The sequence below is a fragment of the Galeopterus variegatus genome, unplaced genomic scaffold (genome assembly GCF_000696425.1).
Source record: "Galeopterus variegatus unplaced genomic scaffold, G_variegatus-3.0.2 Scaffold21694, whole genome shotgun sequence".
NCBI lineage: Eukaryota > Metazoa > Chordata > Mammalia > Dermoptera > Cynocephalidae > Galeopterus > Galeopterus variegatus.
The window spans coordinates 1-12,199 of NW_007747805.1; the positions used below are offsets into that span (position 1 = coordinate 1).

The 12,199-nt window shown below is 36.4% G+C and overlaps 1 protein-coding gene across 1 annotated transcript; it reads right to left on the minus strand.

The window, feature by feature from the left end:
* Window positions 1-4,202: 4,202 nt before the first annotated feature.
* Window positions 4,203-12,038, minus strand: LOC103583323 (tryptophan 5-hydroxylase 1; the record flags this gene model as incomplete). The annotated part of the gene is made up of 6 exons (XM_008564672.1): window positions 4,203-4,544; window positions 5,378-5,511; window positions 6,622-6,717; window positions 8,572-8,698; window positions 9,453-9,588; window positions 11,842-12,038. Coding segments are annotated over 6 exons (865 nt in total), but the record flags the coding sequence as incomplete, so codon positions are not given.
* Window positions 12,039-12,199: the final 161 nt, after the last annotated feature.

Below are 12,199 nucleotides of genomic sequence, written 5' to 3' on the forward strand. Positions count from 1 at the left end.
AAAAAAAAAAAGGAGGGGACAAAAGTAGGAGTCCAAGGTCCCCAACAAGAAGCCCTGGTACACACTCATAGCTTTCACTCAGAATCCCTAAAGAGATACACCCTAAGAGTAGAGATGAACTGGAAATAAGACCAGGCAACACAGACCGAAGTTCAGCTTCTCATTGGTTTAATCTCTAATTGTACTAAAGATCTTCACATGCCTGCTAGAACCAAAAATTAATGCCCTCTAGAGGAAGATAAAATTATCCAAAAGCCATGGGGGAACCTTAATTAATAGAGTGATTATATTAATGATTCCTTACGTGTTGAAAATAAAATTTCTTTGTACAAAGTCCTCTCACAGCATAATTCATCTTAACAAGTCAGTGCAGTATATTTAGCTCATTTTACAGATAAGGAAGATGAAACTGAGACTTTACGAAGAACTCTGAAAAGTGGTTACTAAGTTCAAGGTGTGTTTGGCTTCTATTGTATATATTTATATGGACATAAAGCATATTCATAGGCTTTTTAAGAGTAATAAGGATGTGATGGATTTCTTAAGTTAATAAAATTGCTAATATAAATTTAAATCAGTTTTTAATGTATGTTTGACAAAAAAATAAATGTTGAGAACATGAGTTCTGTGTTATTATCCAGTTGAGTAACAAACCTGCAAATCATAAACGTATATTACATAGTAAAACAATGAATGGACTTAAATAGACCACAGTATCTTTACACACTTCCTAGAAGGACTGTATTATATGTTCCTTTAGAGAACTCCAGGATTTTTTTCTTTTTTTCAATTTGGAAGCAAACTTAAGAATTAACAATAATTACATACATTTTGGTGTGCCATTACTACTTGTATAACTTTGGATGACAAAATATACAGATTAAGAAATATAGGCATTCTGATAACTGGCTTTTTGAGCTTTCTTCACAAAGTCAGAGGATACTGTGTCTTTGAGTAATGATTCATTGATTAAGAATTATGAAACAAGCCTTCAGTTCAATTTTGTTCTCATATTTGAGGAACTATTAACATATTCCTAGATGATCTGAATTTTTTTTTTTTGTTTTGTTGTAAAAGAGGACCGGTAAGGGGATCTCAACCCTTGGCTTGGTGTTGTCAGCACCACGCTCAGCCAGTGAGCAAACCGGCCATCCCTATATAGGATCTGAACCCGTGGCCTTGGTGTTATCAGCACCACACTCTACCGAGTGAGCCACGGGCCGGCCTAATGATCTGAATATTTTAAATGCATGAAAATTCTAAGACTCTCAGGACTTCTGTTTTACCAAATACCACAAATCCAGAGGTTAGAAGAAAGAACTGAAATCCATCATTAAATATTTCCATTGTTCTGAAGTTGTGAATTATAGGGTTGTGCCTTTAGCATTTATTTTTGTGTGCTTTCATCACAATGTGATTTTTAAACACTATCACTGTAAAATTTAATAACTATGAAAATAACCAGACACAGTATGTATAATTTCCTGTTATTTGCCATCTATTATGGTTTGCCTACAAACAGATATCCTTGGAACCAAATAGACTAACTAAAAACTAGCTAATCAATATTTCAAATGATTTCAGATTAGCTAACAGATTAAATGTATACTTAGCAGTTGATTAGCTATTAAAATTTATAAGTAATATAAAAATCTAAAATAGCATGAGTTACTCTTCAAAACTATTTCCTAGTATAACGTGAAATTAAATACATTTTTTAAAGTTTTTTATAATTTCTTTTGAGGTCTAAAAAGGATTAAATGATCTAGTGGTCTGTTGAAATAAAACATATTAAATGGTATACAATTTGACTACTAATGTAAAAAAAAGATAAGGGCACAGCTTTTTAAGTAGCTAAAGACCTGGAAAACTGGCTAAAAATATGACCCTTAATATACCATTAACAGAAATTAGATCACTGGGAGAGGAGGCTGATGGGGTGTAAAACTTAGGTGATTCTAAGTTCCGTTTTGGATGTGTCGAATTTGAAATACTTGGCAGGGCTGCCACATTGCACAACCCCATTTTGTTCTATGTGAATGGTGCCACATGAAGTTGTACAACATTGGCCAATTTATGGGATGTCTAGATGGAAATATCCAGCAGGCAGTTGGAATTAAGAGGCAAAAATTCAAGAAAGATGTCAGGGTTAGAAGTGTAAATATAGAAGTCATCCAAAATAAGAATTGAAGGATATTGCCCATGAAGAGACAGCAGAAAAGAGGCCAAAGACAGAAACTTGAGGAACATCTTCATTTAGTGGATAGGGAGAGGAAAGGAGCAAATTAAAGAGAGACAAGTATGTATTTGGGAGTCCAGCTTGACCCATTTATAACAGGACTGTTTACTGTGCTACACAGCTGAAACCACATAAAAACCAATCCTTGCAACTCTCGCATTATTTACAGTCTCAGTCCTAAACTACTCTTACTGACCTTTCTAACATTCCATTTCCTCCCCCTTTTCCCCAAACTCTACTCTCATTGCTTGCCTTCCTATTTATGGCCTCACCTTATACATTGGAAATAAAGTACTCAGCCCTGCTTTCCCTACTTGAACTTTGTGCTTCTCTCATCTGCCTCAATTTGAACTCTTCCTTTGACAACACTGCCTCCTGCTAGCCTGAGGACAATCCCTTCATGATACCTGTGTAGTGGGTTAGAAATCTTGATTCTCCTTGGATTTTTAGGTAATGCATGAATGAGCCAAAAGGCTCTTGAGTAGGGTACGACAGTCCACAGATAAGGTTGGCAAAAGCAATCTAATCAATTCTAATCACTGTTTAGGGATGGGATTGTATACTTTGATTGTTTTAGGTTGCTGGTTTGATTCCAGCTTGACTAACTATTGACTATTTAACCTACTGATTGTTCTTTAGATATGTTAAAAAAAACTGCTTGAATGCTATTTAAATATGCTAAAGAAATTGCTGTAGAAAGTATGTAGAAAAGAAAATGTTTACTAAGGGCAAGCTGTTTGTTGGTGGATTGACTTAGCTTTTTACAAATTGCCTTCTGGAATGTCACATTGTTAATTTTACTGCTATTACTAGTTTTAGTTGTTTAAACCTATACTTAGCTATAATTCCCTCCTGTAACACTGCCTGTTTTTTTTTTTTTGTTTGTTTGTTTTTTTAAAAGATGACCGGTAAGGGGATCTCAACCCTTGGCTTGGTGTTGTCAGCACCACGCTCAGCCAGTGAGCAAACCGGCCATCCCTATATAGGATCCGAACCCGCGGCCTTGGTGTTATCAGCACCGCACTCTACCGAGTGAGCCACGGGCCGGCGCAACACTGCCTGTTTTTATGTCCTTCTTTGTTGATTGAACCAAATGATTTTTCCTGTGAAACTTCCTTGTCTTGTCAATAAAAAGAAAGGCTGATTTTGAATCGGGGCTGCTGCTCCCCTGATGGGCGGCAGTCCCTCCAGTTCTCATTGATGGTACTTTGAGTGAATTCTTTCTTTCTCTTTTTTTCATCTTGGTTACACAGAGGAAAGTGTAACAATACCTGGACTACATGTCTGAGTACAGGGCCTTGCAAGTGGCACTCTCACCAGGTTCCCCTTGGATACATGAGTAGGACAGATAATCTAGACAGCATCATGTGATGTCATAGAAGGAAAGAAGTCTTTAAGGAGAATGGTCACTTGGGAAGGGGCTCCCTAGTGCCTACAAAATAAAGTCCCCAATTCATAGCCCAGTCTTAAGGATTATGCTCCAATCAACCTTTCCAGACTTAGCGACTCCTATTTCCCTACAAGACACTACATTTGAATCCAGACTACTTGCTCTTTACTAGGTATACTCCATGTACAAAGGCCTCTGCTTTTGCTCATGCTAGCAGTGAAGACAACCGATCTCCCATCAAATTTAGGTGTGTGAATGTAATTGAGCTTGGCACAAATTCAGAGGTAAGTAACAGATACTTTAGAAATAAGGGGATCTCAAGGAACAATATGGGTCTACTCAATAATACTCATGGAGGTATTCTAAGTGATCATAAAGGTCATTTTACTCAAGAAGGATTGGGGCTGAGAGAGTCAGGCTGAGACCAGATCTACCCATTGGGTCAAACAACTTTTCTATTAAAAATGGATGGTCAGTAAATTGTATGGTATGTGAATTATATTTCACTAAAGCCATTACCAAAAAAAGCCCTAAACAAACAAACAAAACCAAAAAAATGGGTAGCAGAGTGTACAGGTGCAAATTTCCAGACTGGTAGTTCATTAAGGAGTAGGATTAGAGAATATAATTTGGCCAGAAGCTGCTGTCCCTCCACAGTCAGGTCTTCAAGAAAAGCAAGAGTTGGCCTACAGGCCTCTGAATTAATTCTCAAGTGCTTTCTGGATTAGGGCTGGCAAATGTCAGATACTCAGTTGCCTGCTGACTTGAGCAAGGGCATCACTGACAACATCAAGATCATGTCGCAGCTCATTCATGGCGCTGGTAATGCTCTTGGTGTCTTTCAGGATCTGAATACTCCGTGTATATGGATTATACTTCACTCCAAATGGGCGCTTAATTGTTTTGGTAAATTCTCTGTTTAAGAAAACAAATAATAGACAATCAATTTCTAGGGGGTAAATGATAAAAACTAAATAAGCAACAGAACACCTATTTCACACACTGGGCAAAGGACAAGTCTTTATTAAATATGCACGCAATCAGTCTGACCTACGTCCCTACACTACATGCTGAGAGAGTCCTGGAATCCCACACAGGTAAAAAACCCAAAGTAGTCATGTATATATCTATCCTGGTATTACTAGGGAAATTTTTCTGCCTCTGATATCCTCCTTTCTTAACCACACACTTAGCTGACTAATCCTTAAAGCATAGCTTTGATTGCATCATACATATTTCCTATATTTTTCAAACTCCTTATCTTTTTTCATCCTGTCTCTAAGCCTAAAATTTAATATATCTAAATATTATTATCTTTCAGGCCCTTTCTCAAATGTTATTAAGCTTTCCCTGTTCCCCCTGCTGGAATAAATTGTTCTTAAATGCACAACAAAGCTTTATCTGTATCTTTCTAAGGCTCTTGTCACTTTCCACATTGTTATACAGTAATTTGTGTATAGTTTCTTTTTCATATTAGACTACAAACTCTTTGATGGGAAGGAATGAGAAGAAACCAATTTCTCAATGTATTCAATTCATACAAATGTGCTACCAGTATCTTGGGCATTTGCAACTACCCAACATCATTATATACAACATACTCTAAATGCTTGTTATGAAAGGGAGACATGCTACAGGCAGAAAGCTCGTAATTATCTAGCTGCTTACTTCGGTGACTTATTACCACATTGGGTCTATCTTTTGCAGAAGAAAATGAAGGCATGAGGAATGAGGAATGTATGCTTTACCTCATCTTCTCCTTTGCATCTTCAAAGCTTTCAGATACAAAGTAGACATCCTGAAAAGTTGTGATGAGACATTCCTGTTTGCAGGTAATCTTGGGATCAAACGGCTTTACTTTGGCTTGTCCAGAAAGTGCATGCTCAAGGACAAAGAGTAAGTGAATCAACAAATACTGTATATTTTCATAGATCACACAACCATTAGAATCGGCACACTTCTGAACATATTACTGATGGAATGGCCCCAACCTGCAATTCCAAACTTATTTCCTACAGCTCTATTTATCCCACAACCTACTCCAGCAAAACATATGGCTTTATGTTCCCCTTAAATTCCCCAAGATCATCTCCATGGCTTTGTTCTAACTCTCTTCTCTGTGTAGGAGGCACTCAAGAATCTTGATCTATTCCTTCACTGTAGCCCTTATTTTCTACCCGACGCTATTCTTATACATGACTTACACCCACCACTAGATGGCAGCCTCCTTGAGAGCAAGACAGTACCTTGGACAGCGCACACATCCATCACTCAGCAAACATATTAAGTTCGTTCACTGGATAAATAATAAATCTGAAAGAATTCCCTAGAAACTATAAACTTATTGATAGAATATCATAAATGGTAAAAAAAAATCCCATCAAGATTTTGTAAGCAAATCTTTAAAACACTTATTTAAAAGGATATATATATAATAATATGATATAGTATCTTTTAAATAAAAAGTGTTTTAAATAAAAAGCGTTTCTGACATATATAAACATACATACATATTTAGGGTGGCAGTAACATTACTTGAAAGCATTTTTCTCTATTTTCCAAATTTGTATATTTTAAATGTTTACTAAAATTTTAAATGTTTACTAATAACTTTAAAATATAATAAACCCATTTTATGGTAACATAATAACATTTTAATAAAAATAACTATATTTTACAAAACAAAGTGAGAAAAGTAGCATTGTTTTACACTGTTATAAATCTTTTTATTGTAATTTTATTTTTTGACAGAGCATAATTGTATGTAATTATAGGGTACACAGTGAGGTTATCATATATGTGTACAGTGTGGAATGATCTCTATATATATAAAATATATATTCAGAAAACTCGGAAAATATGCCTTCAAATAATGGTTACTGCTACCCGAAGTATTTTCCACAGTAAGCTCTTGTTCAACACAAAAACTACTTCAGGTTGTATCAATTATACTATGTAAATATGGTTATGTGCAAAGATTTATAACTCTTACTTTGAGTTCACTGATAGAAGAAAGTAAGCCAGCGCCAAAGACTCTCAGGTGCCCATCTTGTTTACACAGACCAAACTCCACAGTGAAAAAGTAGCACTGCAAATGTACATCAATATTACTTTCAAATCCTGAACGACTCAATTTAAAACAAATTTCAACTTTGTCACTGACCCAAAGTAGCCCAGAAAAAAGCCCAAGACCCCCAGCCTAGTTCATAAGTCTTTCTTCAATCTAGCCTCATTTTAAACCAGGATTTCTCAAATTTTTTTTCTGAGGATTCTCATACACAATTAAAAATTACCAAGGACCCCAAAGATCCTTTATTTGTATAGGTTATAGCTAGCTATACTAATCATGTTAAAAATTAAAACTGAGAAAACATTTAAATGTTTACTAACTCACTTTAAAATATAATAAGCCCATTTTGTGATAACATAAAAACACTTTAATAAAAATAACTATATTGTACCAAACAAAAAAAGTTAAGAAAAGTAGCATTGTTTTACATTGTCACAATTTTTTTTTAATTTTATTTTTTGACAAAGTATAATTGTATATAATTACAGGGTACCTGGTGATGTGAGGATATATGTATACAGTGTGGAATGTTTGAATCAAGCTAATTAACAACATTGTTAAAAATCTTTTTAATGTCTGGCTAGACATTATTTAATGTTTGTCTAGAAGACAGATGGATTGTCATATCTGCTTCTGTATTTAACCTGCTGCAATATGTTGTTTTGCTTAAAGTATATGAAAAAAATTCAGCTCTGCACAGTTATGTAGTTGGAAAAGGGTTGAGTATTCTAACAGACTTTTCAGATAATTGTGAATATGCTTCCTTGACATTACATCAAAACTGAACAAGGGGTAGTTTCTTAAAGTTCATATGCAATGTGGAATCTGAACTCTGGCAATGAACTCTGTTTGTTAAATTAAAATCTACTTTGCACTTTGAATGGACCTTTTACCTATGCATGATTTTGACCTCTAGTACCCCATGAATGGGTCTCAGGGACCCCAGGGGTCTCCAAACCACAATTTGAGAAGCACTGTTCTAACATCTAGCCTATTTCATGCCACCTCCCCACCACCCTCCCAACACACACACGCTGTTCCAGCTTCTTGTCATTTCCCCAGACACACCAAGCACCTCCTTGTCTTTTCTTGTGTGCCCTCATCTTGAGATGCTCTTCCTTCCTTTTTTTTTTTTTTTTTTTTTTGTCTTTTTCGTGACCAGTAAGGGGATCGCAACCCTTGGTGTGGTGTGGCCCACACCATGCTCATCCAGTGAGCGCACCGGCCATTCCCATATAGGATCCGAACCCGCGGCGGGAGAGTCTCTGCGCTCCCAGCACCACACTCTCCTGAGTGCGCCACGGGCTCGGCCCTTCCTTCCTTTTTTGCTCATAAAAACATTACTCACTCTTCATGGGCTAGTGCAGATGTCCTTCTTCCATGAAACCTCCCCCAAACAGTTCTCCGCACTCCCAAAGCATTTTATCTGAACTTCCCTATAGACTTTATCTCATTCTAATGTAACTGCCTCTTCATGTGGTATATAAGCTCTTTGAAGGCAAGGACCAAGCCTTACTCATCTTTGTATTTCCAGCAGTGTCTTGTACCTAGTGCTCAAAAATATTTTTAGCATAAATTTTATAGAACCTGTCATTTTTATTGGAAAATAAAAGCTATACAATCTATTAACATTATTGTCATCAAGTATTTCTCTGCCTTTTTAAAGCTCAGGTCTCCTTTTGAAAACCCTTAAAATTGTACATCTTTCTTTAATGTTGTTACTTAGATTATTTAAATGAAATTAAATATTATGAGCAAAGACATATTCTCTAATGGTCATCTTGAATATGAACCCTTAAACTACACAAATACACATATACCCCCCCCCCAGTTGAGAACTACTGATCTATACAGCTATATTCAGATTTATACCGTTGCCAGTTTTTGAACAGCCTCCTCTGAAGCGCCAAGAGAAGCCAGACCAATTTCTTGGGAGAACTGAGCAAAACTAGGTTCAGCCAAAAGAGGAACATGACCTAAGAGTTCATGGCAGGTATCTCTGAAATAGAGGTACAAGCTTGTCATGCTGTGATCCTTAGCACAAATGCATAATCAATCATTCAATCAAATCAAAATCCAATCTTACTTTTATTCTAATTATCAGGTGGTATTACTTTGGTGATGGATCACAAAGGACACTAATCAAATAAAGAAACAATTTTGATTCAAAATCTTGGCCACTCACAGACACACACATATAAGTGCATATTGGATACCGGTAGACATCCACATGCCCTCCCCACCCCCACCCAAATCAGGTCTCTGCTCAAATGTCATCTTCTCAGCAAGACCTTCCCTGATTACCCATTTTAAAACAGCAACAACCCCTGCACCGCCCCCACCCCCACCCATGCATACATCCCATTTTCCGGCTTTGTTTTTCTCCATGGCCCTCATCTCCAGCTAAGATGATACACACATACATTTCCTTGTTTGTTTATTATCTGTATCCCCCGCTGGAATACAAGCTCTGTGAAGGCAGGAATTTTTGTCTGATTTTTTTCAGTGTTATATACCCCATGCTGAGAACAGCACCTGGCACCACACAGGTTGTCAATTAATAATAATGATAATAATAATGGCTAACATGTATAGAGCATGGAACATGTACTATATGCCAGACACTATTCTAAATGCTTTACATGTGTTAATTCATTTAATATTCAAAAAAAATAAAAATAAAAAAATAATAAACCATGAGATAGGTGCCACTATTATAAATAACCATTTCATGGCTGAAGTGAAGTACTTACGGCTCTGGGGTATAGAGGGGATCTGAACTGTGTCTCACATACTGAGTGCAGTGAAAAACTCGAAAGGCTAAACCTGATAAGAAATCTCTTGGTGATAGGTAACCAGCCACAGGACGGATGGAAAAACCTGTGCGCTCTGCAAAGCAAAGGAGAAAACAGAGAAAATCTTTATGAGACAAACCATTGCCTGCAGCATTTTAATTCTGTCAGTGACACCCAGTGACGCTTTGAGGGAGGACATAGAAACTAACACTTATCATATGCATACTAAGGGCAACTAATAACTATTAAGCACTTACCATGGCCAGGCAATGAGTTAGTCATTTTACATATCACATCTCCTTTCATGCTTACAATATAGGTTAAGGACTTTTCTCCTTATTGCGACAACAATAAAACTGAGGCTCAGAGACTCAGTAATGTGCCCAAAGCCACACAGTAGATGATAAAGGTAGGATGAGGACCCAGGTCTCTTTATACTGCATCTTACTGTCTCTCTGAAGAGTTTAGAATATCCCCTACAAAATCTTATTTTCTTTTCAAAGGTATTCACCAACAAGATCTATTAATTTAGATCAAAACCATTTTTTAATCTATGCCATTATTAGCCAACACTATCTCTTATAAAGTAGTCCCTTTATTGTATCTAAACTGGATGGTGCTCTTCCATCCCCAATAGCCAAGATTGCGTGCATACTGTAAAAGGAACCTGCCACTAAGCTTCAGTGGCTCCAAAGACTCCTGTAAGCTCCAATCTTGCCCTTCATTTCAAACTTTCATGACTAATATTCCACTTCCATCCAGTTGCTTTATACTTGGATTCTCCCACTCTGATGGGTAAAATGCACTGCCCAATAGAATTTTCCACAATGATAGAAATGTTTTATATCTGTGCTGTCCAATAAAGCAACCACTAGCCACATGTAGCTATCAAGCATTTGAGATGTGGCTAGTGTGACTGAGAAACTAACACTTTGGTTTAAATTTATTTTATTTAAAATTTGTACCACCACCAAATAAACAAACAAACAAACAACTGCATGTGTCTAGTGGCTACCATATTTGACAGTGCAGGTAGCCCCTTTCAAATGATGCTTTGTTTGAACTGTCTTTTAGTATTGGTTTCAATCTTTGACATTTGCCCTTGAAAGACTTTCAGCAACACATTCTGCAGCCAGCCCAGGCTCCAGATCCCAAGTGAACAGCTTTCAGTTTTGTATTCATAACAAAATACTTCCTCCAAATTGCATGCAAATTTGATTTTACAACAACTTGTAGCACTTGCTTGTCCATGTTTGTAAGTCCAGCAAGGTCATATGTATTGATTCTCTATCATCTTTAATTACTATGTTTTTCAAGTCTAGTTTTTGTAGGAACCACTTAAATAACTTCTTCCCTCGTGGAAACTATATAGCCCTTTCCTGTTTACATCTTCTTAGCTTTGTGTATAGTTGTTGAATAATTAGAATTAAGGAGTTGAAAATATATGTAGCTTTTTGTAACAGTCTATGTAAGAGACTCAAATATAGCAATTTCAGACCGTGATGGGAATAAACTAACCTCTGTCTGAGTTTAAAAAAACACAACTTCTTTTAAATTAAGATTTCTAATCTGCTGAGATAAAGAGGGATATTTATTTTTCTTAAATATTGTATACCCTGAAGATCACTCAGTGATCATTTTACTTCCTATGTATGCTAGAAAAAATAATAAGGCCTGGACCAGACAAGTATGAAGAACTAAAAGGAACAAAATTGTCCTTACTCTTTGTTTATGCCTCTACTAGCAAATCTTCCTTAGAAAAATGATAGAATCTTAGTGTGGAAAGGGGCTTCAGATATCAAATACTCCAACCTTCCCCAACATGTTTGGATCTCCTTTACCACATCTATGACAAGGGGATGTGGAATGTCTGCATGAACACCTCCGTGGAGGGCAAACTAACCATCTCATGAGCCTATTCTATTTTCAAGTGGCTCCTTTAATAAGGTATTCTCCCTTGAGCCAAGATCTTGTAGTTTCCATCCAATAGTTCTCTACTTTGGAGGTCACAAAGTAATCCCTCTATTATATAAGATGACTTTCACGTACTTAAATAAAGCTATAATGTTCCCTAAATCTCCAGGTTAAACACCCCAAGAGTCCTTCAAATTGTACTTACTCCGTATTTTCAAATCCCCTTATAATTCTGCTCACTTTCCTCTACTCTTGCTCCAGGTTCTGATTATTCCTCTTCAAATGTGGCGCCCAATCCTGAATCCAATACCCCAAGACAGTACAAGAAGAGTCTGATCTTCCATATAACTAGACTTTCTTCCTCTATTAAACATGCTGTCATGATCTGAACAGAGTTCAACATTCCTCTTATAAAAATTAATTAGTTCATTACCTTTTAAAAAGTTTGAGACATCTTCCAATTGTGGGATATTATCTTCCCGATACCCACAATGTTTAGAAAGCAAAGGTAAGTTTCTGAGATACTCTCTGCAAGCATGGGTTGGATAGAGTTTGTTGAGCTCTCGGAACACAGTTCCCCAGGTCTTAATCTCCTCTTCAGTGAATTCAACCTTAGGAATGGGGTGTCCACTAATGAGATAAAGGGAAGAAATTATTTGAATTAGCATTCAATAAACAGTAACACTTATTTTACTTTTTGTTTATTAAATGAACACAATTTATTCATATATTTTATTATCTCAAAATTGGATGTATTATTTTTATAACATACTTACTGTTTATAGTTCATA